Source organism: Trichoderma aggressivum (genome assembly GCF_033847375.1).
Source record: "Trichoderma aggressivum f. europaeum strain CBS 100526 chromosome Unknown scaffold_040, whole genome shotgun sequence".
NCBI classification, from domain to species: Eukaryota; Fungi; Ascomycota; class Sordariomycetes; order Hypocreales; family Hypocreaceae; genus Trichoderma; species Trichoderma aggressivum.
The window spans coordinates 135269-163082 of NW_026946406.1; the positions used below are offsets into that span (position 1 = coordinate 135269).

At 52.9% G+C, this 27814-nt stretch overlaps 10 protein-coding genes across 10 annotated transcripts; 4 read left to right on the forward strand and 6 right to left on the reverse strand.

Annotated features, from left to right (window-relative positions):
* Positions 1 to 1076: 1076 nt before the first annotated feature.
* On the forward strand, positions 1077 to 2947 carry Triagg1_8303 (uncharacterized protein; the record flags this gene model as incomplete). The annotated part of the gene is made up of 3 exons (XM_062903135.1): positions 1077 to 1530; positions 1587 to 2629; positions 2687 to 2947. 3 exons carry the CDS (start codon positions 1077 to 1079, stop codon positions 2945 to 2947), a joined length of 1758 nt encoding a protein of 585 aa, XP_062752713.1.
* A 189-nt stretch (positions 2948 to 3136) lies between these two features.
* On the reverse strand, positions 3137 to 4015 carry Triagg1_8304 (uncharacterized protein; the record flags this gene model as incomplete). Its single annotated transcript, XM_062903136.1, has 1 exon — positions 3137 to 4015. The coding sequence occupies one exon, from the start codon at positions 4013 to 4015 to the stop codon at positions 3137 to 3139; it is 879 nt and encodes a 292-aa protein (XP_062752714.1).
* Positions 4016 to 4042: 27 nt separating this feature from the next.
* On the reverse strand, positions 4043 to 4456 carry Triagg1_8305 (uncharacterized protein; the record flags this gene model as incomplete). The annotated part of the gene is made up of 1 exon (XM_062903137.1): positions 4043 to 4456. One exon carries the CDS (start codon positions 4454 to 4456, stop codon positions 4043 to 4045), a length of 414 nt encoding a protein of 137 aa, XP_062752715.1.
* A 3066-nt stretch (positions 4457 to 7522) lies between these two features.
* On the forward strand, positions 7523 to 8465 carry Triagg1_8306 (uncharacterized protein; the record flags this gene model as incomplete). Its single annotated transcript, XM_062903138.1, has 3 exons — positions 7523 to 7605; positions 7674 to 8294; positions 8354 to 8465. The coding sequence occupies 3 exons, from the start codon at positions 7523 to 7525 to the stop codon at positions 8463 to 8465; spliced, it is 816 nt and encodes a 271-aa protein (XP_062752716.1).
* A 276-nt stretch (positions 8466 to 8741) lies between these two features.
* On the reverse strand, positions 8742 to 9589 carry Triagg1_8307 (uncharacterized protein; the record flags this gene model as incomplete). Its single annotated transcript, XM_062903139.1, has 2 exons — positions 8742 to 9359; positions 9521 to 9589. The coding sequence occupies 2 exons, from the start codon at positions 9587 to 9589 to the stop codon at positions 8742 to 8744; spliced, it is 687 nt and encodes a 228-aa protein (XP_062752717.1).
* Positions 9590 to 10103: 514 nt separating this feature from the next.
* Positions 10104 to 13624, reverse strand: Triagg1_8308 (uncharacterized protein; the record flags this gene model as incomplete). The annotated part of the gene is made up of 2 exons (XM_062903141.1): positions 10104 to 10452; positions 10518 to 13624. 2 exons carry the CDS (start codon positions 13622 to 13624, stop codon positions 10104 to 10106), a joined length of 3456 nt encoding a protein of 1151 aa, XP_062752718.1.
* Positions 13625 to 15926: 2302 nt separating this feature from the next.
* Positions 15927 to 17311, reverse strand: Triagg1_8309 (uncharacterized protein; the record flags this gene model as incomplete). Its single annotated transcript, XM_062903142.1, has 4 exons — positions 15927 to 16231; positions 16288 to 16419; positions 16477 to 16583; positions 16653 to 17311. The coding sequence occupies 4 exons, from the start codon at positions 17309 to 17311 to the stop codon at positions 15927 to 15929; spliced, it is 1203 nt and encodes a 400-aa protein (XP_062752719.1).
* Positions 17312 to 19936: 2625 nt separating this feature from the next.
* Triagg1_8310 (uncharacterized protein) lies at positions 19937 to 20989 on the reverse strand (the record flags this gene model as incomplete). Its single annotated transcript, XM_062903143.1, has 3 exons — positions 19937 to 20232; positions 20280 to 20432; positions 20494 to 20989. The coding sequence occupies 3 exons, from the start codon at positions 20987 to 20989 to the stop codon at positions 19937 to 19939; spliced, it is 945 nt and encodes a 314-aa protein (XP_062752720.1).
* A 1966-nt stretch (positions 20990 to 22955) lies between these two features.
* Positions 22956 to 23774, forward strand: Triagg1_8311 (uncharacterized protein; the record flags this gene model as incomplete). Its single annotated transcript, XM_062903144.1, has 2 exons — positions 22956 to 23670; positions 23731 to 23774. 2 exons carry the CDS (start codon positions 22956 to 22958, stop codon positions 23772 to 23774), a joined length of 759 nt encoding a protein of 252 aa, XP_062752721.1.
* A 1136-nt stretch (positions 23775 to 24910) lies between these two features.
* On the forward strand, positions 24911 to 27497 carry Triagg1_8312 (uncharacterized protein; the record flags this gene model as incomplete). Its single annotated transcript, XM_062903145.1, has 4 exons — positions 24911 to 25243; positions 25312 to 25557; positions 25870 to 26475; positions 26535 to 27497. 4 exons carry the CDS (start codon positions 24911 to 24913, stop codon positions 27495 to 27497), a joined length of 2148 nt encoding a protein of 715 aa, XP_062752722.1.
* Positions 27498 to 27814: the final 317 nt, after the last annotated feature.

Here is a 27814-nt window from a genome sequence, read left to right on the forward strand (position 1 = left end):
GGGTTGGCACAAGTGATATACCGACGCCCTATTGTCAAACAATTCCGCATCCACGCACCTCGCACATCTTATCGTATCCAACCACATAGCCATGCTGCGGTACGGCACCAGCATCCGATCGAATCCACCATTGACTCCATCAAGTCCAAAGAGCTGAGCTTTCATTCCACCCCAATTCTATTTACCCCAACTCCTCTTATCTACCCCAATATCTCATGACTAACACTGCGTTACCATCTTGTCCACCAATCGTCAGTCTGCTTCCATGCCTCGCCCCACACATACTCGAGAAATCTCCATCGAAACTCGTCCATTGCCCGGCTAATTCCCAGCGGTAGGATTGAACGGTGCCCCTGCTTGGCAGCAAATGACCTGCATATTGATTTTGATTACGCCTTTACGGCTTCTTGATCACATCACATCGGCTATGTGATGATACTGCTGAACTATGGTGATGATTGTTACATGTTGCTGTGTCTCATAGTAGTAATAATGAGTAACTCTGATAGCATGTAACAGCACTACAAAGTCAACTCATCGTATAACACCCCGCGTTGGTGATATCTCTCTACACCTCCCCGTCCCGGGTCGCGGACCTCGGCCATCGAATCTAAGCCGGCGCCTATCCGGAAAAGGTCCACTTGTGACGGAGAAGGGCAATTTTCTGCCGTAACAGAGTGGGCATCAGACATGGGTTGTCATCGAAGGAGGGATCGAAAAAAAAAAGTTTAGCTGTGGTTGTGTGGTGGTGTTCAAATACCCTTGTGCTGCTCACCGGTCGCTCGTTTCTTCTTCCTTTTCTTGAGTGTGTTGATGCATGGCGATGAGGACTTCTCTGATGGTCCCTTCCTTTCTTTATTCATCTTGTTACTAAGATTTGGTTTTATTTTATTTTATGCTGTCACGATCGTACATGTTATATGATTTTCATAGAAGAGCCAAGACGTATCATTTATACCGTGTAACACTTTCTCGTATCGCCGACGGAGACTTGGGAGCCCTCGTCTCACACCGTTTTTACCCATCACAACGCCATCTGCTCATCACACTATCATTTTCACATGAAAAGATTCACAATGTCTTCTGGACCCGATCCCGAAAAGGGAGAGGGCTCACCTACACCCTCCCCCCCGTCCATCCATTCCTCCACCTACAGCATCACCACTGCGCAATCAGAAGAACAAGACTTTGATCATGAAAAGAAGACGGCCCGCACTCAAATCCTCGAGGACGATTCTGAGCCTCACCATGACGCCCTCGTCCCAACCGTCAGCTTGGCAACGGCAGTACAGCCCACGGGCGACGCCGCTGGACAAGAAGCTGGCCGCTCCAGGTCTAGGGCTTCAACTACGCGGTCAAAGACTCTGAACATCATTCCTCGCTCTCAGCGCCGTGGGCTGCTAGGCCGGTTTGCTGTTGTGCCTGAAGTTGACCGTCCCTATGATTACAAGAACTCGACCAAATGGGGCATCACTTTGACTATTGCTGTGGCAACTGCTGCCGCTCCTCTCGGTTCCTCCATCTTTTACCGTATGCAAGTTCCAATATCCATGATCAAATCAGAACGTTAAGCTAACGAATTACAGCTGCTCTGCCTGAGATGACCAAGAGTCTCAACACCACCGAAGACATTGCCAACCTCTCTGTCGCCCTTTACATGATCTCCATGTCCATCTTCCCCCTCTGGTGGTCGTCCTTCTCAGAGCAATTCGGCCGCCGCTCCATCTACATCATCTCCTTTGCCCTCTTCCTCATCTTTGCCATTCTCTCCGCCGTTTCCACCAACATCGCCATGCTCATCGTCTTCCGTATCTTCACCGGCGGTGCTTCCGCCTCTGTCCAGGCAGTTGGCGCCGGCACCATTGCCGACATCTGGGAGTCTCAAGAGCGAGGCCGTGCCATGAGCATGTTTTACCTTGGACCGTTGCTTGCGCCCCTGATTGCACCCATTGTGGGGGGTGCTTTGGCGCAGGCCTTTGGATGGAAGGCTACCATGTGGTTCCTTGCAATCTACGGGTTCGTCATCTTGGCCATGTTAATCTTCTTCCTTCCCGAGACTCTGGCACGAAAGAAGGTTGAGGTACCTGTTGAGGAACCCGCTCCTGAATCGATTCGTCGCATGACGACCACCGAGTCTGCCAAAGTTCAGACCAGGAAACTCGCTGCGAGCGCCAAACGAGTGTTTATTGATCCTCTCAAGGTGCTCCTCTTTCTCCGATTTCCTCCGGTATTCATCACCGTCTTCACCGCTGCCATTGCTTTTGGTGCGCTCTTCATCTCCAACATTTCCATTCAGCAAAAATTCTCGCAGCCTCCTTACAACTACAGCGAGATCATCGTTGGCCTGCTCTATCTCCCTGCAGGTCTGGGCTACTTCATCGCCTCCCTCTTCGGAGGCAGATGGATCGACAAGATCATGGCTAGACAGGCTATCAAAGCAAATCGATATGACGAAAATGGCAAGCTTATCTACTTGCCTGAGGATCGCTTCAGGGAGAACATGTGGCTGGCTAATACCATGTACCCTATTGGATTACTGATTTACGGCTGGACGCTCAACTATGGTGTCATTTTCATCGTTCCCGCTATCGGCAGCTTCATCTTTGGCGCGTCATCCATGCTCGTCTTTGTAAGATTTCTCTTTTCCCCTATTGAATCCCAAATCGAAAAACTAACCTCATCATAGTCCGCTGCTACCACCATGCTCACGGAATTCGTGCGCAAGAAGAGCTCTGCCGGCGTTGCAGTCAACAATTTTGTTCGCAACATTCTCAGCTGCGTCGGTGTTATCGTCGCGGCTCCGTGGATTGACGCAATAGGTGTGGGATGGGTGTTCACCACTGTAGCTTTGTTTTGTATGATTGCTGGTTACATTGGCATTTGGACGTTGAGGAGGAATGCGCCTGAGTGGAGGAAACAGATGGACGAGGCGTTGAAGAACATATAATGAGTTTATGATACCCTAATTTGCAGTTGTTGATATTTGTTTCAAAACGCTCAGCCTTGCTGCCTAGACTTCAAATTCGTGTATAAGTGTAAAAAGAGACAAAGTCCATGACTTCATCACATCGCGCAGAACATGTCAAGTTATACCTCCTTTATCATCAGACTTGTCCTTTAGTAAACTTGGCCTCTCTCATTTCTCTCCAGCCAGCAGCTTTCCAAGTGAATCAACGGCGACATTTCCGCCGCTAAATACAAGGCCCAAGTCCCATCCCTCTACGCCACCCTCCTTTTCCACAAGCGCTCTGAAGTCTTCGTCAAACAGCGCAACGGCCAGCGGGACACATGCGCTCGGCTCAACCACCAGCTTCATCCGCTCATAGACAAGCCTCATCGTCTTGAGAATCTCTTCATCCGTCACGCTAAACATGCCGCTTACCAGACGCCGCTCGTAGATGACGCTCCAGGGGTGCGCGCCCAAGGGTGTTCGCAGTCCGTCGGCAACAGTGAGCGAAGACACGGTCGGGACACGTTGGCCCGACTCATATCCTCGCTTGGCATCATCAGCTCCCTGGAACGAAGGCTCCGCCCCAAAGACGCGGATGCCGGTGCCCTCGCAGCTCAGCGCTACACCAGAGAGCATGCCTCCACCACCACAGGGAGTGATGATGGCGTCGAGTCCTTGCACGTTGCCCTTTTTCTTGGTCGCCGAGGCAGCATAAACGCCCGTCAAGCTCTGTCCGGCAGAGTTGACCGAGGAGGCAATGCTGCTTTCCACCTGATCCTGGAGTTCCAGTCCGAGGGTTCCCTGGCCAAGCATGATGTCGGGGTGGTCGTAAGGCGGGACCAGCCGTGCACCGGTCTCAGCAATGACCTTTTCGGTGACGGCCTCACGCTCGACGCTGGTGCTGCCGCTGAAGACGACGTTGGCGCCGTAGCCCTTTGTGGCGGCGATCTTGGCCGGGATGGAGATTTCGGGCATGACGATGTGAGCCTTGATGCCGTTTTCCCTGGCTGCGAGGGCGAGAGCCTGCGCATGATTTCCTGTGGTTTTGTCTGTGTAAGCAACCATTTTGGAGCTGATATAAGACATGACGGTTCAGGCGAATGACACAAGTTTCCTCCCCGTGTAGTATCCACGTTCGACGAGACCAAGTCGGGACATCTTCTTACCAGAGCTATGCGTCACCACGCCCTTTTCCTTTCCGCCTCCCTCCAGCCATCCGGGCTCCTCGGTCAACTTGTGAAGCGCATAAAACGCCCCGCGCACTTTAAAGGCCCCAATGCGCTGCAAGTTCTCGCACTTGAACCACAATCGCAGCACGGGCTTTGCGGGCGTCCGGCCGGCGAACCGAGTGCCCTCCAGGTCTTCAACGGCCCTCGGTGTCGATGCCAGCTCGGAAAGCGTCTGATTGGTCACGACTGGGGTGCGATGGACGTGATTCTTGACGACTTTGTGCGCCCAAAAGACGGAGTCGCGGTTGAGGGGGAGAGTTGTCGATAGGGAGGCCATTTTTGGTGATGTTTGTCTCGAGGCTGTTGTTGTTCTTGTCTCGTCTTCTTTGACTGCGGGGTTGATAATTGACTCTTGACTCTCAACTGTCCACAACAGAAACAACAAGAGACAACAAGTCACCCTTTATAACACAAGACAACGCAAGACAACCAGAAGACATTCAAACTAAAGAAAAAACCGCTGCCTTGATAAGCTTGTCTCATCGCTCTTCTCGATGGCGTCAAAGCAACTCTTGCGCCTTGTTGGTGATCCGAAAGGCGTGGAGAACCCCCGCCCGCTAGGCTCCTGTACCGGGCTCTAGGGTAACTGTTCAACTGTTCTAGAAGCCTCTCTCTGCTTTCCCTTGCCTAGACTTTTTGCTCCGACACACAGCAGTGCTCAACAAGAATATTTCCACCTGTGAGATTCTGGGAATTGTCCTCCTGTTGATCTGGACTCGATCACTAATCACGCTGAACGGCTGTTATTCTCGGAACTTTATCGAAATATTGATGCCTCACTCGGCCATGGTCACACACAAGCTTCGGTAACAGCAAGGCATCTACTTTTCCCTTCTTCATGAATGCTAGGCAATCGTTGATGGTCAGCCAAGGTATGCGAATCCACGCTGTTGGTTTCCATTTGCTTTCGCAACTGACTTATGCGTACAAGCACTGTCGACGTACATCGTTTCCAAACTTGGATATACGGGCGCCTAGAACCAGCCAAGGCCCAATATCAGGCCAGCCATGTCTCAAGTTCCAACCGTTCCGAGCGCAGTATTCCAGGTCATGCATAAACCCTTTACGGCCTCGTTTGAAAACTTGGTTGCCATCGGGAGGGAATGAATCCTATTGCCTGTCCCAGCCGGATCGGCTACCAACATCGTCAAATCCATCACTTCAGCTTCGCAAGCATTACAGCTCCAGCAGGCCAGGCATGACTGTGGCTTGAGACAGCAATTACGAGTATGTGACCTGCAACGTAACTGGCCGCCTCAGAGCAGCCGCAAATACGAGTGCGCCGTGTATTGAGCACGTGCGATCCCCCCACGATGCCAGAGTCTTTGAGATGTGATGTGGCCACTACATGGTGGTGGTGGCAGTTTGATGAAGTGACAGTCGTTGGGGGCCGCATCTCTCCGTGTCTCTATCTGAAGATTCCGGTCCCTTTTTTTCTCTCTTTTCTTTGCTTTTTTTCTCAGCCATTGTCTAGCATCAGCCGACGCCCAGGAGATTTGGCCGAGCTGCAGGCTTCTGCTTCTGGCATTGGGATGACTTCGCTTACTTTGAAATCACATTTCATTTACGGTAGAGCAGCACATCTCCTCCCAGGGGAGGGTGGCTATAGTAAAGACGGTGGCAGAGCCTGATGGCGCCACCGCTGCCACAAACTCCAGATGTCCAACGGCGAATACCGCCAGCTTGGAGCCGATCAAAGTGTCCGGGATCTTGAGTGGCCGCGGCTGACGCGAGGCATGGGCCGGTCAAAAATCCACAGCCAAAGCCTTGTCAAACGCCCAACCGTACGGGCATGCGACCCTTGACCGGTTCGTCAAATCAGCTTCCCGGAAGCTTCTGTTGGTTGTTAGTACGGAGATGCCTCCGTCGTGCCCCTCCTCTCTCGGCGCAGATTCAATCTCTCGTTGTATCATGGCCCGAGGGAGCGCACCGGTGACTTGAGCAGAGCGGGAGAGAGCTGCTATAGAACAAGCCTCCAGGCAAAGAGCAGCACTGGTTCTCTGCTGGCCACGAGGCAATGATGATATTGATTGCATGAAGATGTCGGTAAAAATTGCGATGCTACTGGGCGCCAAGTCTCTCGGCTTCGAAGCCTTCTCAGCTCGCCAGATTACCGTTCACGTCTCCGCGGAGCCAGAGGTCCAGCTTCCGGCCCCCCTCCTCCCTCAGCCTGGGTATAGATCTTGCAGCAGGGACTAAGAGATACACGCACATACTGGACAGAACGGATGCCAAATACTATAGAGTCCTCGTTGCGTTTCAATGCGAAACAGGTTATGGTCCATTCAAACCCTGGGCTGGCCATCGGACTTGGTTCCGTTCCTCAGCCGCAACCGTTGGGATTAGCGTCCTGCAACTATTTCTGTTATGGGACTGACAAGGTGTCTGCCTATACAGATGTATCAATACAACGGCAACGCTTAGTGACACGGATCAAAACCCCTCGACTTTTTGTATTGCGGGCGGTTCATTGGACACAGGGGTGCGTTAGTGCATCCATCGACCTGGGATTCCGGGAACGTGAGCATATTGAGGAGAGGCTGGACTCGGCCGACATCCCTTGGACTGAGCTGGACGCTTCCGTATCTATCGGCTCTGTACAGTGCCTAGCCTTTGAAAGGCATGGCGAGATTGCAGTCTCTATTTCGGCTCTCTTCTTCGCGTCCACCTGCCGTTTCCCTGACTTGCAAGCTGAATGAGGCTTCCAGCCACTTTTCTCCCTGCCGACAGAAAACTCGACTAGAGGGACGTGTACGCCTCTTGTCGAGAAAAGGATCGAGAGAACGGAATCATGGGTAAAACCAGACGGGAAAAGAAACGAGGGGAAAATGAAAGAAAGGAGAGACAAAGAAAAAGGAAAGAAAAAAAAGGAAAGGGAATGGACCCAAGTTAAAAAAAGAAAGAAGAGTTAATGAGTCGATTCTGGATTGGTTGATTTACGCACCCCCCACGCCCGTTTTGTCTTTCTTCCAGGGGTCTGGTGGCTGTTTCTTTGCAGCTGAACCGGGGGGGTGTTGACACTGGACGGACAAATCCAGCAGCGTTTCTCTTGGGATGGGGAACGGAGGGGGCGTATGCATCGGTATGTCAATGCAACGCCGTGATTTCGATGCTGGCTGATGTAGCATCAGTTCCAGGTTCCTGGGAAAGGCGTGTGGTTCGCGTACCAGCGACATGGTTTCTGAGATGCAATGGACTAGACGTTGTCTCTCTGCCGCGTTTTGTTCGGGGCCCAGCGATTCATTTAAAATAGGGGATTGATGGCTAGGCAAGGGATTCTTTCAGATGTACATTCTTTCTCATCAAAGCCTCTCTTGAGCCGTCCATCTACACTTTGATCAGCATGGAGAACCAGACGCCGCAAGATGACCATGCCAGCCCTAACAGCAGCATTAGCTTGGAAGATGACATTGTTCTGCCTCCGGGGTGAGTTTGTGTCTCCGAGCTTTACTCGTCTACTCGACTTCATCTCTAACTATATCCTGGCGGACTAGCCAAAGCAGGTCTGATCTTTACACCACACGCCAACCACGCAGAGACGTGTATGGCCCGGTAACTTCGGGATCATTCTTGATGATGCCTCTCGAGTTGCCCAACGCATACACTGCAGAGGACCCATCTGCAGGCACGCAGCCCCCGGATGATGGCGACTCCTCGCTTTTCGGGCGCCGTCTTGAACGCTACTTGGCGGAAGAACATATTCACGAACGACTTCCTCTTGGGCTGCATCCCTTGGGAGTGAACAAGGCGACTGTCAGGAGGTTCCTCCCCGAAATTATACAAAACGTGGACAACGATGCGTCTCGGGCGGAGGCTACTCTCGGCGCGACGACAGACTGTGATGAGAGGGACTGTCGGGGATCGACTACCACTTTGACTTGTACCACCTCTGATTCTTCACCGGAAGCCATCGAAGCACACGATCATAACGATGCGGCCTCGGTGCTGCTTTTCCCAACATCTTTTCCAAGCTATGACATGATTCCTAGCTTTTTGGAACCAAGCCAGGCTGATGTGTCTCTCGTCCAGCCAAAGCACGTCCAGACTAGCAGTGAGTCCCATCTACTAGGTTCAGGCACATGTGAAGAGGACCTTGAAGTGGGACGCATCCTGATGTATGTATACAAATAGGCTCGTCGACACCGATCCGTCACTAACAGTCAATTGAATGTAGGCAACGTCGGCGGAGGAGAGATGTTGAGAAACATGACAAGTGGCGCGTGGGGAAGCATCCGCGGGTGAAAAAGGCGATTCGTCTGCGAAAGAGGTCGGAGGAGTTGAAGTGATGTAGAGGGACCGTTATATATATAAACGAAGCGTTGGGAATCTGTAACTCTACGCATATTGGTATGCAAAGGCGTTGGAATCATTAGAGGTTAATGCATGGATATGATAATGGTAGCGACGGAGGACTTCTCAGGGCTGAAATGTTTTCTTTCAAGATGGCCTGCTTCAATTCAAGACACCTCGCGACTGCAACTTATTCACCAATGCCATTAAATACCATCCATTCTTCAGCTGAGTCACAACGAGCCGAGTCCTCACACTCATCATCACCAACATCATGCCAACTCCCTCACCCTCGCAACCTCCTCTCCCTCCACACTCACAATCCTCACCCCCTTCCCCTCAACAACCTTCTTCCCCTCGGCCTCCCAACTCTCCCTCATCACAGGCCTCGTCCCCTCCTCCACAACAAACGTCCTATATCCTTCCTCCACCGCCGACTCCGCCGTCGCCCGCACGCAATAATCCGCCGCCAGCCCAACCACAAACACATCCGTCACGCCCTCCTCCTTCAACCTCCCCCCCAGCCCGCTCACGCTCACCCTCATCGGGTCATGAAACGCAGAGTACATTTCCACCCTCGCGTCCATGCCCTTGTCCACAACGACGTCGATCTTCCCCACGTCAAGCTCAGGTACGAGGTGTGAGCCGGTTGTTCCTTGGACGCAGTGCGTTGGCCAGAGGAGCGTCGTGTCGCTTTTTGTCGGGTCGCTGGGGTGCACGATGGTGTGGTGTGATTGTAGGGCGACGGCGCCGGGATGGTTCTCTGCAAAGGAGATGTGGTTTCGGGGGTGGTTGTCGCGGGTGGCGATTTTGATGGCGAAGGGGAGTGTGAGGAGGGCGTTTATGACGGGCGCGATGTCGCGGCCTTCCGGGACTGCGAGGGAGCCATTCTGTTGGATGGGGGGGAAGTGAGTGTTAACGAGGGAGTTTGATGGAGAGGTTGGGATGATACAAGGGGAGGGAGGTTCTGGAGGATGGACGGGTGATGCTCTCACTTGAGATTGGGGTTTGTGAGAAGCGAGTTGCGGATATGTGAAGCTGATCAACTCACCGGCGGGCAGAAATCCTCTTGGAAATCGACGATGATAAGCGCGGGCTTAAACGCCGAGTCGATAGTCATGGTTGATACAATCAGGGGTATTGCTAAACGAAACGGAATAATGAGATGCAGAGAGTTGAAGAGAATGAGTCAAGCACATTGTGAGTTACATTAGTATTCAATCATGCTTGGATCACGGTGCCTGAACCGGCCCCACCTCGGCGTCGGGTGGCTTATCGCACCAAGATGGACTGATAAGACGCATATGAAATAGGGGTATTATTATGTGGAAGAAAAGCTCCCATCGTGTAAACACACAAGTATAAACCGTCAAAACGATAGAGTACACATCTGACTAAACAGTCGGTTATCCGTCGATATCGAAGCAATGCTATTCGCCCGCCTTTGCAACTACCTTGTATATACTCGCACATATGTCGTCTATAGAGCATGCCGTTTGCATCGCCCTGATCCCGTATCATCCAAAAAAGAAACTCCATAAATACCAGCACCCGGCCGCGCGACCTTTTTTTATTTCACTGCGCTTGATTCTTTTGACATTACCCAACATGAAAAAAAAACCATTCATCATTATTCACCTCCGCGCAGTTCCGTTGGACATTGCCAAGGATACTGACGATGGGGCGGGGGTCATGGCCCTTGAAGGGGCCCCTGAAGGTGCAGCGCTTCGGTTATGCGCCATGTGAGCCTTGACCAGGTGGCCGGCAGCAAGGGCACTGCAGAGGGACAGTTCGCCAGCCAGGACTGCCGCGGCAATGATGCGGGCAAGGCGGCGGGCGTTGTCGCCAGGGTTGGTGGGGTGAGATCCTCGAACACCGAGCAGCTCCAGCATGGAGCCTTGAGGGTCCAGAATGGTGCCACCGCCAAGAGTGCCAACTTCCAGAGAGGGCATGGAGACGGAGATTTGGAGAGAGCCGCGGAGACTATATGATAGTTAGCATGTCTGTTGACAATGGAGAGAAGAGACACATCAAAAGTAGACACTCACTTCTTCATGATGGTAATGCAGTTGGCGCTCTCCACGACTTGGGCGGGATCCTGACCAGTGGCGAGGTACATGGCGGCGACAATGTTGGCAGCGTGGGCGTTGAAACCACCCATCGCACCGGCCATGGCAGATCCAATCATGTTCTTGGACGTGTTGAGCTCAACCAGAGAATCGACATCCGTCTTAAGGACACTTCGCACAACTTCGCCGGGGATGATGGCTTCGGCGACAACGCTCTTGCCACGGCCCTCGATCCAGTTGATGGCGGCAGGCTTCTTATCCGAGCAATAGTTACCAGAGAGAGATACAATGACCATGTCGTCAAAACCGGCCTCGTTCTGCATCACGTTGAGAGCGTATTCGCAGCCCTTGGAGATCATGTTCATGCCCATGGCATCACCGGTGGTGGTCTTGAAGCGAATGTACAGGTTGGTGCCGGCAATGGCCGTCTTCATCGTCTGTAGTCGGGCAAACCGACTGGTCGAGTTGAAAGCCGCCTTCATCGTGTTCTGACCCTCTTCAGAGTCAAGCCACAGCTTGGCAGCACCGGCACGGTCCAGAGTCTCGAAGCTAACGACAGGTCCACGGGTCATGCCATCAGCAGTCAGAACAGTGACAGCACCGCCTCCGGAGTTGATAGCCTTGCAGCCTCGGCTGGTACTGGCGACAAGAACGCCTTCAGTAGTGGCCATGGGGATGAAGAAGCTCTGTCCATCGATCACAAGAGGACCAGCAACGCCGACGGGGATGGGCATATAACCGATGACATTTTCACAGCAAGCTCCAAACACACGCTCCCAGTCATAGTGCCTGTAGGGCAGCTTGGAGTTCTCCAAGACGCTGGTGATTTCAGAAGTAGCCCGGGTGCGAGAGATAATGGTCCGGCGAACTTTGACAGCGCGAGTGAAGTTCTTGAGAGTCTTTTCGAGAGCATAGCCAGGGATCTTGCCGCGCATCGATAGCTCAACAACCTCCTCGTCTGTCATTTCGGCAATGCGCTTCTCAGCGAGCATCTTTTCCAAGACGGCCAGGCTACGGTTCTCAACCTCGACCTTGGGCCTCGCTTGAGCCTCGGTGTCACTCTCGTCATCCGTAATGGCAGGAGTAGCCGGCTGAGTCTGCTGGGGGGTGGGGGGCACATATTCGCCAAGAGGCAAGTTAACGGTAGGGTTATCGTTGAAGCGCTGAGCACGAGCCAGCTCGTTGCGGTCGATTTGGTGGTCTGGGGTGTTGGGGTCCTTGATAGTCCATCTGGCCACATTGAAGAGGTAGCCGTTGAGACCGACACTGAGGGCGAGAGCGGCCACGATCCACTTGGAGAGCACAGGGTCCTCCAGGCTGCTGAGGAGACCTCCCACAACGCGACCTCCGACGCCAAAGAGCTGGCCCTCAGATGGCTCGGCAGTAGCCGAGGGCAGGGCGTAGTGAATCGAAGGATACTCAAGCTCATACTTGATGGGTGTGATGATGCTCACGAGAACGGCAGAGCCCTTGGCCTTGGCAATCTCCAAAATGGCATCGAGACCGTTGGAAGCGACCTTGAACGGATCGATGGGAGGCGTACTGACAACGCCGCTGAGACCACCCACCAATGAACGAATGTTGGAAAAGGAAGCGCCGTTGCGGAATAGAATGGTGACAATGTTGATGAGATTGACCAAGACGAAACCAGAAACCATCAGGCCCTTGAACTTGGGAACACTGCTGCTCTTGACATTTCTGCCAAACAGCGAAGCCTCCTTGGAGTTGGGCCCGTCAGCACTCGAGGCGGCATTCTCCGCAACTCGGCGGCTGACGCCATCAGCTTCCAAGGCCATGCGCATCTCAACGTGTCGCTTGATGCGGTTGATGACAAGCTTGATGCTCAGGATGGCGGTGTAGAATGTGAAGAGCAGAATGCAGTCGAAGAAGAGAATCCAGGCGGCCAGGAAGCAGAACTGCTGGAGGCCGCCCTGAACGCCAGAAGCGGCGCCGAGACCAAGGACGAAAATCTCAATGGCGTAGTCACAGATGATGTCGTAGCCTTTTTCCTTGATGGCAGCTTGAACGGCATACGAGATGACGTTTTCCTGTTTGACTTGTTTTCCCTTCTTGGTCTCCTGGGCTCGGTGCTCGATGGCGTGGCTCAACACAGCCTTGGTGAGGACAATGTTCTTCTCAAAACCGATGGTAACAACCAGAAAAGGAAGACCCTCGGAGAGAAGGAGAACGCTGATGGGAATACCAAGGCTAGTAGTAACGGCCAAGCCGAAAAGGAAGGCAAAAGTAGAAGAGAAGAGTGTGGTTGTGCCCAACCAGAAGTTGGAACCCAGGCGGCGCATAGACAGGAAAAGAGACACAAAAGTGATGTGCATGGCCAGGTAGCCAAGGACCATGATGGTAATGTCCAAGCCACCAGCATTCTTCAACAAGTCAAGAAATTTGGACCAAGAATCGCGAACCCAAAGCACGAGGTTGTTGCCGGCATCGACCTTGGCAGCCTTCATGATCCACATCTTCTTCTCACGACCATGCTGAGTCTCCGTCTCCTGAGCATTCTCGAGAGGAATCTCTTGAGCAGCAGTGATGAACTCTGGTGCCTGCTCGTAGGGAACAGAATAAGCCAAAACGCTGTCACGCGCATAGGCAGCAAATGAGTTGATGGTGGCGGGCAAGGTGGTGATTGAAAGGTTTGAAGGAGTAGGCACGGCATGAGAGTGAGGAGCGGCAACAACCGCATCCGTAGAGACGATCTCGGGGAAGACAAGCGTCAAGAGGGCAAGGTGGTCAGCCTCGTCAAAGGAACCAGTGCTCTGCTCTACATTTTGCCATTTCCAGCCAGTCTCGGGACCAGCTATCAAGTCTCTGCTGCCTTCCGCAAGCGACGTCCATTCTGCCTTGCTCACGCTGGCAGTGCCACCAAACAGAGTCTCTTGGAGCAGACCAACATAGGACGTGCTGGCCAGGAGAGCAATAACACCAATGGTATGTATAGGATGAGAGCAAGCGACCTTGGCCAGGAACTGGATCAGCGGCGTGAGCCTCTTGTTCAGGCGCGAGGGGGCAGCAGCTTGGCTCGGAGCCGGCTCCCCGCGAAAGCGGCGGGGGAGCAGCGTGGAGGGATTCATGTCGATGGATCGAAGAGGTGTTTCGTTGTCGACTTGCAGCTATTCCATTGGCAAGTGTATCGTACGATGCCGACTACCTTTATGCGGTCTGTGACCCACAGTATCTTGTTAGCATCTTGTGATGGAACAACAGAGATCAAGATCTCGAGGTGACAGATGGGAGGAGATATATAAGGACAGCCAAAAGGGCCAGGAGGCCGGGGGAATGGCGGGGGATTCGACTCACGGACGTTGGCGTGCTGTTGAAAGCACCGAGCCAGCCTTGGTGACGGGATTGCCGTATTCGGTGTGGTGGGTTGCGAGGGATGCCGAAAGGCTGAAGAACAATAGGATGCTGACAGCAATTGACGGTGATCAGGCTTGACAAAGAATGACGAAGGCGTCAGCTCAGCTCAGCCACAACGTCTAGTCGGCCTCGACGACGCGGATGGGGAGAGGAAAAGAATGAAGCGGGCAGCGTCCCCCTTTCTTGAACGTCGAGAGAAAAAAAAAAAGTAGCGGCGAGCAGGGAAAATTATCGGCCACTGAAGCTCCCCTGATGGCAAAAGAGCCCCGGAGGACGCTGATAGGAACCGTGCAAATTAAGTCTCCAAAACGGGCCACCTAATCAGGTAATAAATTTGGGGTTGCGGCCTGGCCGCGCTTGGCCTAAAGCGACGCCAGTTTGTTGATCGTGGGGCGCTGAATGCCCTGTCTGCCAAATCAGAGCCCGGCGGCAGCTCAATCGCGAGATGTGATTTGTCCAGTGTTACTGTGGTTGTGGTTGGCCCGAAAATTGGTGGATGATGAAATTGAAATTATTGCTGTAGTCGGGTGGTGTTTCTTTTTTGCGGGGCGCTTTTTGGCCCTAGAACCGAACGATACGAGTACGAACCCGATAAGGCGAGCAGGCACAAGGTCAGCGGCACGTGGCGTGTCTGGGCTGTCAGAGATCGCTGTTGTTCTTGTGGCTTCACCTTGCACCAACCGCTGAATACACCGAGAGACACGACTTACAACAACAACAACACGACTACTAAGAGACAGCAGCCCGAGAGAAGAACATCTGCTGCTCGACCTGGAACCTCAGTTTTATATCGACGGCTCGTACTGCGCTACCGAGTCGCTGCTAGCCCTTCGTCTACGCCCAACGGCGGGCCCCAGACCCGCACGGCCTCCCTGGTCGACAAGCATGCACGGATAGGCGCGGTGGGTTCCGCTTGAATCCCAGCATTTGCCAGGTTGGAGATGCAAAGAAGATGTGGGAGATGGACAAGGACAGGCATCAATTGTCGTCAACTGACCCGGTTCACTCAGCCCTGAAGACTGAAGAGAAGGTCTCGTCTCTCATCAGTCGGGCGAAAGCCGGGTGAGAACATGAACGGAGTACGAATTCAGCAATGCCAGCTTCATGCAGCAACTCCTCTACTTTCCAAACGGTACAGTAGTAAGTCTTTGATGCGGGCCTGGCACGACGGTTGCATAGCTAGAGTGGCATGTTGCATTGCCACCTTGTTCTGTGTCGTGCCTTGACGAGAAAACCATGTCGGTAGTGTCAGTGCACCAATTGCCGTCCAGATTTCGTTTGAATCAACATGCGGTGAGGGGCACCGGGCTTTTGACTATTGCCTGCGACATGTCGAGGATATCACATTCAGTCCATCATTGGCTCATACATGCAGCTGGCACTCATTGGCAAGCCGTGCCTTGTTGGCCTGAGTGGTTCGCAATGCCCGCAACTGACTAGCTGCTGCATTGAGCAGGTAGGCAATGAAGACGTATTCTTTTAGAAGTGATGACGGCGCTATGCCTCATGTTAACTGTCGCTATCTAGCTCGGAAAGCGAAAGAAGCGAGGAGAGGCTTGACACCCAACTCCGAGCCTTTCGGCCGTTACTTGTACATACTCGAGAGGCTGTCGGATCCTTGATGCAACCAAAAAATCCGTCAACAGAGGACTTGTCTATGGGCGGATTGCCGATACAACGTCATGCTTATTTTCATTTACCCGGCTCTCATCCCAAAGTCTTGTCGTTGACGTCTGGAATCTTGAGATAAAAAATTCGAGATCGTATCCTGCATCTGATGTCCCGTCGCTTTGGCGCACTAATATGGGGCCGGGTCGCATTCGATGAGCCGTCTACGGCATCCAGTGCAACTCAGCGGCACGGAGCCGAGATACATATACGAGTACGCGCCACCAGGTATTTCTAGAGACTCGGATTTTCAGCTGTGATAAAAACGCAAGAGGTATCAATTGCTATGGACAACAGCGGAAAACAAATGCGCCGACCAATCATCTAGCTAATGTGACAGACACCATCTCACAGTACGTCATCGCCGTCGCGAAGCTCCTCCGACTCAAGTAGCCGATACCGACCCTCCTCTCGAAGCCGAGCAGTGGTGACGCGGTCGGGGTAGTTCCTCAGAAACATGTTGGTGAAATGCGTGCCGTAATGGATTCCTTCAATTGGCGACTGTCCGGCATTGTGACCCGGCAGCGGCCGTATGACGGAACGAAAGTTGGGCTCGTGAAAGTACGCAAATGCGAACCGTTCACGGACGTTGAGCCCGACCTTGTGCGGTGTTGACTGCAGAACGTTGTTGGTCATGTACTGCATCATATCGCCTGAGGCAGAATTCGTGAGCTACGATTTCTGGAACAAGTTCGTCTGGGATCCTTACCTGGAAAGACTGTGAATGTACCAGCAACCGGAGGCACGTACACCCATCCGGCCTCATTTTCCCGTAGGCCAGCCGAGCTCTTTTCCCAGTTGGAAAATCGTTCATTTTCATGCGGTGGCCGAACAAAAAGCCCTGGAGCATGTCTCGTTAGACTTGCGGATCAACTGGTCTTTGGTGAAAACTACATACCTCCAACGTCATCTTGAGCTGCAATGACAAGCAAGCCATAGTCAGTATGGGAGCCAATGCCTCGCCCCTTCTTGCCTTTGCCGTTCGTCCTATCATTTTGCGGAAATCTATTGTGTTGCCTAATCAGCAACGGCCACACTATCTCAACCAAGACGGGGGGTAGTATGGTTACTTACCTCAGGACGCGCATGTGGTGCCACCCATCGTTTGTGTATCTCGTTAGTGATCCTGTGGGGATATCCAGTCCCATTTCGATCAGCTGCAGGAGCTTCTCTCCAGATTCGGCCAAATCATTCATGTATTTGGTCATGATTGCTTTCATGTGCTGGTCCAGCCATGGGCAAGGTCCATGACACGGCCAGCCTCGGGCGACCCGCTCATCGGTGTGCGGAAGATCTTTGGTCACGGTGAAGATTTCTGAGTAGTCGGCAATACCGTCTGTGATCTCTTCACCAGAGGCAATATATCCCGAGTAGCTCATGTCGTCTACACAGGCTTGCTTCAGTACATGCGGCTGGGCGAAGAAGCGCCTGCTTGCGGCATTGGCGGCTTGGTATATTCTCTGCTGTGGCTTGGACATGCCAATTTGGAGAATGCCATCTCTGCGCCAGGCACCTATCATGGCATCTGCGATGGCCTTGTCGGATACAGACCCCGAGACTCTTTCGGGAAGAGTAAAGGTCTCTAACCTACCGACCTTGGCTTTGAAGCCTGGGGGCATGCCATGTCTTGCGGCTGTCTGCGCAATCACTGCTGCTGTTGAAGCAGCGCGCGCCTTGGGGATGAGGCGACGGGCTAAGTCTACACCCTTATTTGTGACCTTGACGACGGCCATCGTCTTTTGATGAATATGATGGGGGTTATGGAGGAGCTGTGTTGGTCCAGGGGAACTCTGCAATGTTGTCTCTTGGCTATTCCACTTGACAACAAGACCAAAACTTCAGAGGGAGGGTGAGAGCGAATATAAACGATTTGGAGCATCAACGTCAACTGTGAGGGCTTCGGATTCTTCAACCCAACACCCGACCGCCATTTACGCATCCCTGCGCGAGGTTACCCAGAGCTGCACTAAGCTCATTCCGCCCTCGAGCACAGCTATCCTTCGTTCCATGTGGTGGCCACATCTCTGCCTCGTCAAGAGGCAATTCCCAACCACGTATGCTCACCCAAATTCTGTGCAACAATGAATCTCTTGTGGTTTTAGGCATTGCGGGGCCTCGTGGATGGGCTTGTATTACCCGCTGTTGAACGAACTTGGGGCGGTCTGAGACAACCAAGGTTGAAGTATGAAGTTGACAAGAATGAATTCTCAGAGAAAACTGCCGAGAGATGAACGGTGCAGAATGCAACGAGGCAATGCAACAAGGCAAACAAGCACGCTACTTGATTTGTACGTTTCTCATGGAGACGTTGACACGAGAACGCTTACAATGTCTAGAAATGTCAAGAAGCAAAATCGATAGAGCTCTTAGGAACTCAATACTGACCGCCTCCATATTCAACCGTCCTGCACATGAAGCTAGGGACCGGTCATGTCCGGACAAGCGGTATCAGTGGCGGAGAGAGCATACCATATACGAGTTTCTGAAAGAGATTTCATTTGGCCATCTATCAGTCTAGATTTTGATGCTGTCACACCCAGCCATTGGGCCATCCACCATGATGGATCTGCAGCCATTTGAAGCCCGAATCTCGGTGAGCTACCCGAAACCACACTACCTGTCTTTCAAGGGTGTTGATTTAGCATTCCCCGCAGTCATGAATGGCGTTGAATTATCAAATTTACGCTATCCGCTCTCTTGCCGGCAGTAATTGCCTACCACGTGGACATCATTATAAACTGTCTTCATTACTCTGTTCTCTTACAAGTTCAGACATTCAAGTCGGGTAAGGCGAAGCCGTGTGTCTAAGTGGCACAGGTTGCAACGAAGCTATCTGCGGAGTTTGAGGCGCAGATGTGGTGATATTTTATTAGCCACTCAATCAACGGAGGATGGATTTTGGACACACCCATCTGACGTCAAAATTTAGCACTTGGGTAACCAAAGAGCTAACCGAACGGGAGAGCGAATGACAGAAAAGATATGTGATACCCTGACCGAGGTCGAACAAGGCTGGGGAAAGAGGCAAGTATCAGCGCAAATCCAAACGAGATGCTCGATCCCAACGCCAAAGACCGATGCTGAGAGTGATGACGCGAAGCTTCATCGACTATTTGGGCCATCATCGAGGAATCTGCCCTTGCTGCTCGAACACAGATCTGGTGGACTATATCTAGAGCAAGATCTCCCGAACGTTCAGCTAAAGAATCTTGGATCTCGATGTCATATCGGCTCCGACAGGCTGGAAGGCCAGCCCTGCCGAAAGTGCTCCCAGGGCAAAGGCTTCGACTACCTGTGTTTTTGCTTGACCATCGACCGATCCCGTTCTTGGACCATGGAAGCCTCTAGACCAATAGTCAAAGCTGAAGAGCGAGCCACCGTTGAGAAGCTACGTTGTTGAAAGCACATCGCCGCCCAATCATAGCTTTGATCAGGAAACCGGCTCCATCACTTGACCCATCCAGGCTCACTCGATATACGAGTCCGTCTCCTTACTTCGACCTGAACATGCTTCCCCCCCCCCCCCCCCCCCCCCTCTTATCCAGATGCTCTTTTGCCTCCCTCGCCGCGGCCAGCTTCGGTCAACACATGGAACAGCATGACGTGATCAACATCGCACATGAAGCCGCTGGCCACTCGCGATGAACTAACTACCGTGCGTGCGACCCATCAACTATTCAAGTCAGACAAACGCACAAGCGTCGTGAGGAGCTCCGGGACCCCACGCAGAGAGCCAGCCATCGGATGAAGCTATTCAGATTATCCACCGGACTGCCCTCTTGCGTGCTTTTTGCCATCTCTCAACCTCTGCTTCCTCTTCAGCGAGGGAGGAGCCGACTACACCCGACCCCCGTGCAACCAATCGCAACCTGACCCGGCTTATCTCGCGGCAGTCTAAAAATTGATGCGTACTGTATGACTGACTCTAGTGAGGTTAAAACAGTTCTGTGCGACGACATGTTGAAAGAGGGGGGTTGGTGTGAGAGGAGAATCGCCAGCGGGATACGCGCCACGCAAAGATTTTCGTTTTCCTTTCTCTCTTCCTCTTTCACTTTGTCGGTCCGAGGACGAAGAGGCGTCATTCTCGGAGAGGTGCAACTCGTAATCTTTTGTGATCTATCTTCGTATTAAGGTAATGTTACGGCTGCAAAAGAGAAGAAAATTACAAACGGCGTCGCTCAGCATGCTCACCACTTACGACAACGCACGATGATGCCCATGAGCAACCTGAAAAGACGGTCAAAAGCTCCAACTTGACCGCCGCACCTTTTGTCATTACAGCTCATCCTCCACTAGGCATTCAACAACCCCCCTTCTCCATCCCCATTCCATCCAAAAACTCTCATGCCAATTCAGGCTCATTTCGTCAACTTGGTCGTCTCGTGCTTCAGTCCAGCCTCCTCCGCCTTCTTATCAGCAATCTCACAGAGCGCCTTCCACTCCTCCGCACTGACTCTACTCACGCTCAAACGGCCCTGCTTCAGCATCTGCATGTTCTCCAGCGGACCGCCCGGCTTGCCCAGCTCGCGCAGCTCCTTGAGGCTGATGGGCACGGCAAACTTCTTTCTGAACTCGACGTGGACCAGACTCCAGCGGACATTGTCCTTTGAGGATTGCGGGTCGTAGTAGGGCGTTCCTGGACGACGAGCGCTTTCTGTAAGAATCGCCGTGTTAGTTCTGTATAAGAAAGGCGAGTATTACGAGACAAGGTAAACTTGCTGTCTTCGGAAAACTCCTTGACAATCTCCATGATGCCCGCGATGCCGGGCTCCTTGCAGTTGGAGTGGTAGAAGAAGGCTTTGTCGCCCTGATTCATGTTTCTCATGTGATTGCGCGCCGCATACGCTCTTATTCCTGTTATACTTTAATCAGCATCCTGCCATCCTGCTACCAAGAGCCTCTTGAGTAAACTCACCATCCCACCCTTCGGGCTTCTCCTTTGCCCGCAAATCATCAATGGAGAACCTGACGTCGATGCCATTCTCAAGTCGCGTCTCCGGCTCGGCCTTCATCAGCCAGTACCACTCGCCGTCGTGACGCGGCGCATCTGGGTTCGTTGCCGGGATGGCGTCAATGTCGGGGTCTTGGGAGGCGGCGCGTTCGGCCTTGGCTTTGTCACCAGCTGATGATGCCGTTTGGTCATCTTTCTTCTTTGCACCCGTCTTGTTGGCCTTTTTGGCAGCCTTTTTCTTGTCGTCTGTTGTTGTAGCTGCTGGCTTGCCGACGCTCTCATTCTTGCTCTTGGTTTCCCTTTCAGCAACCTTGGGCCGAGCAGCCTTGTTCACTTCCGTTGCAGCTTGTTCCTCTTCGTCGGCTTTTTTGATTGATGCTGCCGCCTGTCGTGACGAGCGTCGCTTAGCCACCGGCTCAGCAGCCTCGCCCCCCTCTCTGATGCGCTTCCGTGGAGGCATGTCCAATCTCTGTCCTTGGATAATAAAATAAAATGACGAACAGAAAGTAAAGCTATAAATCAAAGAATCCAGTAAATTATCCCTTCTCTCTTAACGTATCAAAAACACTCAAGCAAACAAACAAAGACTGTGAGTGAGTGAAGTGAAGTGAGTGAGCTCCCTCAAGGTACGTACACGAAACTCTCCGTCCCCCAGCGCGTCAGCCATACAAAATCCAATTTTCAATTCTCAATTTTCAATCCAGGCACGCGCTCACCCTTCCGCCACAATGTGGCTCCTACACTCCACCCCCAGAAAACAGAAAATCGCTAGCACAGGCTTTTTTTTCCCTGAATTAATTAGCCGGGGCGCAATTCCAAAAACTGCCGTCTTATTTTCTTCTCCCCGGCTTGTTTCTCTCTCTACGTCTGCAGGCCTCCGCAGAAAAAAAAAAAAAAAAAAAAAAAAAAAAAAGAGCCTCACTTTTCTGTAACAAAACTTGTTTTTTTTTAAGCGCCCAGACCTCGCCTGGAAGCATCGGATGGAGGGCACAAGGAATCCTTCCTTTCTTTCTATTTTCGGGACCAATGCCGATACATCCAGATGCAAATGGACATTGGCGGCGTGGATACTTCGCGGACGGGTCGCGCTTATTGGATGGATTGAGTGGATGACTAAGTCACAGGGCTATCATGATGACTCAGCCACCGGGTGATGACTCAGCCAGTTTGAGGACCTCATGACAGCTTGACCTTGGACGACGCCGACATGTTCTCGCAGAGATATCCCACTCAGTACTTATAGAATCAATTGAATTAAATGTTTATTCAATGTAGAGTGTCTCGAATGATGAAAAGTGTCCAACTTGATGATACCATCCGGATACTACAAGTCTACAGTGCCCTTGGACGGGGCAGGGCGAAGACCATGGATGGATGGTCCAGAACATGAATTACAAGCGATGACAACAGAGGCAATCGTTTGATTGGATTGAAGACGACGGCATAGGGCTAGCCAGATGGGTGGTGTCAGGGTATGTGTTGTAATGCATGAGGGAGAAAAGGCCGCATTGCATGCAAGCGGCGGCAGGCTTCCGGCCATGACCCTTTTAGAGCAAACTGAGGAATATCTGTTCGACGGCGCCAGCGCCAGCGACAACGAGTGTAATTCGACCCCAATTGGCCAATGGGTTAGGGAAATTGCAAGGCTGCGTCTGCGTCGTAAGCTAGCGACGTAGCACAGCAAAGTTCCTAGGACTTTGGGAGGGAGATGGCAGGAAGTGCCCCTGGCCAAACGGCACGACGGTGGCTTGAAAAAAAAGGCATGCATGCCTGCATGGGATGAGAAAGCATGTAAAACAACGTTTTCAAGGGCAGGACTCTTTCTTGGCATCTTCATCCTTGATGAACCGAGTCTTGATGCCAGTGACGGTCAGTTGCCCATGAGAGTGTCATGTAAGTGTGTGTGTGTGTGTATGCGTGTAGGCATCTTGGGGGATGTGATGGCCGACGACGAGGATAGTCCAAATAATGCAATGCCAGCGTGTCTGGGGAGTTGATGCGGGTTAATGATGGTGATGACAAAGGGTAGCATGTGCAAAGTTGTCAGGAGGATGAGGTAGGTCGGGGGAGGTAGTGTCAGGTAGAGAGCCCTCATTGGCTGACAGCGAGGGGGCCTCCTCGGGGTCCTCCTCGGGCAGTCCCAGGGTATAAAAGCCGTCCCCTCCCGACTACCCTCCTCCCCATTACTCTCCCCTCTTCACACCCGACAACTCAAACTTGAACAGAAAACAAGAGCAAAACATCATTCAGAGGTTCATCTCACAGAGTCTTGCTGTTGCATCCCCCTATACATCATCCCCCTGTTAGCTGTCGTCCAACACCTCGCCGTCGCCTCCCCCCTACCTACCACTGCCAGTCGATGCAACCAAGGATAGGACCAACTCAAAGAAGCTGCCAGTATCACATCCTGCATCATTGAGAGAACCATGAGCTCCATCAACATGGACATGATGTCGCTGAGTCCCCCTGGGGACCGTGTCATGAGTCTCGACTACCACAGGGCCGACACCAGAAGGACCCGGCAAGGCAAAATGGAGCCTCGAATCCACAACGCCGCCTTTGAAGATCTCGTGCCGCACAAGAACCACAGAGATTACCGCTCAGGCCATTCAACGAAGCATCATCGGTACTCTGAAGAGTATGAAGCCGTTGGTCATCACTCCTCGTCACATCGTTCGTCACGTGAACTCGATTCTGTCCTAGTTCAGCCATCAGTATCCTCAAGGGGTGTAAGAAGCCAGGATTCGGCTAGGGAGTCCAGAAAGTCCAGAAAACACCATCTCCCCTCTCCTCCTCCAGATGAGTCTCATCGGTATCGTCGTGGCCAAGTCGAGTCTTTCTCCACTGCCGCCAGAGCAGAGAGAAGCCGCGATCTCCGGGGTTTTGGCGCTTGGTGCGATCCAATCGTCGTGCCACAGCAAGACCTTTTTGCTGAAAACCCCTACGACAACGAAGAGATTGTTCAGAGCAGGAGATCAAACAGATCCAATGCTCCCAGCACACCACGGGATCGGCTGTTGCCGATGCCCGAGCTCTCGCCCATGCCAACGCACTTTGAATTCTGTCCTTGTTGCATTGAAGAGGAGGGCAGAATCAATGAAACGTGGCATATGGCAGGACATGAGAAGATGGACACTCAATGTAAGCCACTTCGGGGGGGTCGATCCCATCACTTGAGTGGTGCATACTGACTATCGATAGTGGAGTACGCAATGGCATACATTGAGCGAATGAGGTTCAACTAGTACCTAGACAGGCGACAGAATCGACCTGAGAAGGAGAGAAGGAAAAAAAGGTGGGCGAGAAGGCAATCCGTGAATGACGATAGTGGGCAATGGCATATGGCGTATGGCGTTTTTGTTGAGTGACGTGACCGAGGGAATCTTTGTGTTTGGCGCAGCGACCTGTAACTGTAACCATTTTCAAACTTGAGTAATAGTAATGAAGACATCTCTTATCGCCCTTTGCTGAAGTAGAAGAGTGGCGAAAAGCACGGAAAGGCTCGAGATGAGCTGCAGCCCGCCAACTTTGGTGGTCAGGTGTCTTGAAAGGACATGGTTCCTCAAACGCTAGGCACCGTTATCCAATCCAAGCCAGCCGCTGCTGAGTCTGCCTAATGACGAGCATCATGGGCGACAAGCCGACTGGACAATGTCGCGCGCCCTGTGGAGGATCCGATATTGTTTCGGGAGATGTGAAGAGAAGGAATGAGGCATTTGATAATGGTCGAGGAGAAGGAGATTCCAGCATGTTCTGTCGTGTCGATGAAATGATGAGGAGTGAAGTGAAGTGAGATGCAGTGAATGGCAGAGACTGTGTTCACAGCAATACACATGCGTGAGTGAGGGAGTGAGGATGAAAGTCCTAGATTGCGAAATGAGGGGGTGGATCAGGCTGCCAGATGGGGCCGCCCTCAGTTGCCTGTCCTGCTGCGCCGCTTCGGGGCCGAGAAAAGGTACAAGGGACTTGAGGCCTGAGGCTTGATGAGGCTTGAAATGTGAGGCTTGACGTTTGGGGCTTTGACTTTTGAGGCTGGTGACTGACAGCAAGGATAGAGGCTAAAGTCCGGCAGCAGAGTGGATGGACGCCTCACCCGCGCGTCTACTGTCTGTAGGTGCTGTAGGTGCTGTAAGTGCTGTAAGTGGCTGCTGGGGCTCGCGCTTGCTTGGGCGTTGCCGGGCCAGCAGAATCCCCTAAAAGCCGTTGACAGGATAAACAGTGGAGCAGCGCATACAAGAATAATCCCGGCCCCTGGGAATGCATCACGTCGAACCAGCATCCCAGCATCCAGCGCCTCCAGTATCTTTTTGTGTTTGTTCTCTTCTTCTTTGCTTTTCCTTCTCAGTTAGGGATCCGGCTGCATCTGCCGTCACACATCGCCATGGAGCTCGCGCCCAAATCCCAAAACCTCTTCGACGTCTATCTCCGACTGCGACCCCCGTATCCAGGAGCGCTGCAAACCGAGCGCATCCTTGACGTCGAAGCCGCGGCAGACAACCTGCATCCGTCCCACATCACTCTCAACCCACCACCGGATCGACGAAGGGCCGTCGAGCGGTTTGGCTTCACGCAGGTGTTTGAGGAGGACGCCAGCCAGCTCGACGTCTTCCACTGCACGAATGCTTCGTCGCTGATCGAGGGCGTGCTGGCCCCCAACGGTGGCGATGGGACAGATGCTGTCGTGGCCACGCTTGGTGTCACGGGCTCAGGCAAGGTACGCAGACGGCGGCGGGAGATGCAAACGCTATGCTGTGCGGCCTTGTCCATCTAACCTGGCGGCAGACGCATACGATCCTTGGCAGCCGTAACCAGCGAGGCCTCACTCAGCTGGCCGTGGACGTCCTCTTCCGATCCATCAACGACAACATGGTCGAATCCGCCCAGTCGCCAACTCTCGACTCGCTCCAAGCCTGCGATGCCTCCGAATCTACCCTCGTCACGGCAACCTACTTTCTCGATAACATGAATGGGGATGTACCCCAAGGGACATACCGTGGTTCCGGCTCAAGATCAACCACGCCCATGATGGTACGAACCCAGTCAACCCTCTCGTCTATCAAGACGTCCACTCCCAGTAAAGTTCCGCGAAGAGTGCAGCAAATGCCTGGCTCCTTTCCCGACTCAGCAGTGTCAAGCCCGAAAAGTGTCAGGCCTGTCAGCGAAGTTGGGGAGACGCTGCATAGCAAAGGGCAATAGAGTTGCTCGGCGCAACCGTCTCTGGGAATAAGCAGATCCAACACGGCGGCCAGAATTCCGTCGCCCAAGCGGGCATTGGAGCGGCCATTCATGTCGTTAACCGCCGCCAGTCGCCTCAAGACAACAGCTAAACAGAACATAAAGGGCGAAAGCACCATGTACTCGAGTCAACGACGAACCCTGCGCCGAAACTCGACCCTGCTCAACTCGCTTCCCTATTCTCCGGACGTTGGCGACTTTGCAGTGTCCTGCGATGCCGCCGCCGAGTACGCCGTCGTTGTATCCATGTACGAGGTTCACAACGACCGCATCTACGACCTCCTCACCCCCTCCGCCAAATCCGCCTCCAACAAAGACTACCGCCGACCCCTTTTGTTTAAACCTACCGAGCTGTCCCCTGATCGCAAGGTAGTTGCCGGCCTTCGCAAGGTAGTCTGCACCGATGTTCGAGAAGCCCTCTTGGTGCTCGAGGCAGGCCTGCAGGAGAGGCGAGTGGCTGGTACGGGGAGCAACAGCGTCTCGAGCAGGAGCCACGGCTTCTTCTGCTTCGAAGTCAAGAAGAGGTCATTTGGTTGGAAGAACAACTCGTGGAGCGGAAGCAAGCTTACCATTGTCGACCTCGCGGGTAGCGAGAGGGCCAAGGATGCAAAGACTCAAGGCGCGACGTTGGCAGAGGCGGGAAAGATCAACGAGAGCCTCATGTACCTTGGCCAGTGTCTCCAGAGCCAGAGCGAGGTCAGCGCTGGCAGGGTAAGTTGATCCATCTACAGCCGAAACCAAAACAGGAATCATCCCTAACTCTGCGGCAGGCCAATGTTGTTCCTTACAGACAATGCAAGCTCACCGAGATCCTCTTCTCCAACTCATTCCCGTCCGCGGCAGGATCATACTCTCACACTCCGCGCCGAAACCCCCAGCGAGGTGTCATGATTGTCACGGCGGATCCTCTGGGCGACTTCAACGCAACATCCCAGATCCTTCGCTACAGCGCTCTTGCTCGAGAAGTCACTGTTCCTCGTGCGCCATCATTTACGGCCAATTCGCTCGCACCAAGTCCCTCGCATTCCACCCATCACACCAGGCCGTTTGGCAATGCCGGCTTTGGGTCTACGAGAAGCCACTTTTCGCCCATTAAAGCCACCGACGAGAGAGTGACCATGGAGATTGCCGCGTTGGAGATTGCCAGGATGAGCGAGGAAATCGAGCAACTCCGTGACGAAATCGAAGTGCAGAGTGAGGCCCGTATTGCGGCCGAGGCTCACCTCCTTAGTACGGAGGATCGCATGATCGACATGGAGGCCGCCGTTCGAGAGGAGTGCGCGCTTGAGTTCGAGCAGCGTCTTGCTATCGAACTGGCTCGCTTCAAAGCATCCATGCAGATTGAAAAGGAGCGGCACGAAGAGCACTGGGATCGCAAGGTGGACATCTTGGAGCGCGGTCTGGACACGGGCTTTGAGGAAGACTTTGACAAGGAAAACGTCCTAGTCGAGAACCTTACCCAAGAAGTCGAGCGGCTGCGACGCGAAAACATGATCCTCAAGAGGGAGCTTTCCAACCGCAGCCCCAGCAAGCGGAAGCCCCTGGAGGAGCGCGAGGACTTTGTCCTTCCCAGCGGCAGCGGCACGCCCAAGCATGACAGCGTGACGAGCATCAGCCGCAAGTTTGAGCGCATCAAGATTAGCAGCGACGTGGGCGGCGCCAACGGGCCTAGAAGTCCCAAGAAGGTGCGCAGATTGGTAGCTAGACGCTGGGATGATCCGGATGAGGTGTAAATTTGGGAGCAATTTTGCAGGCGTTTGTTTTCCTGCTGTTCATACTTTGTTCTGGACATGACTTTTTTTGAAGACAACTGCCTTCTTTTTACATATTGCAGTGTAATTGGAAAAATGACGATGCAACGACCTAGATAAGATATTAAAAGGGAGAGACGTGTGGGCTTTGGGGGGATGGGATGGGATGGGATACCCGTGATTCAGGAATTTGGCGATGGAGGGTTTTTATAGGGTGTTTGTTATTTTCATATGGAATTTTTAATTGTTGATTTAGTTGTATGGATTGATAGCATGGACATGGTATTCCTGTTTCATCA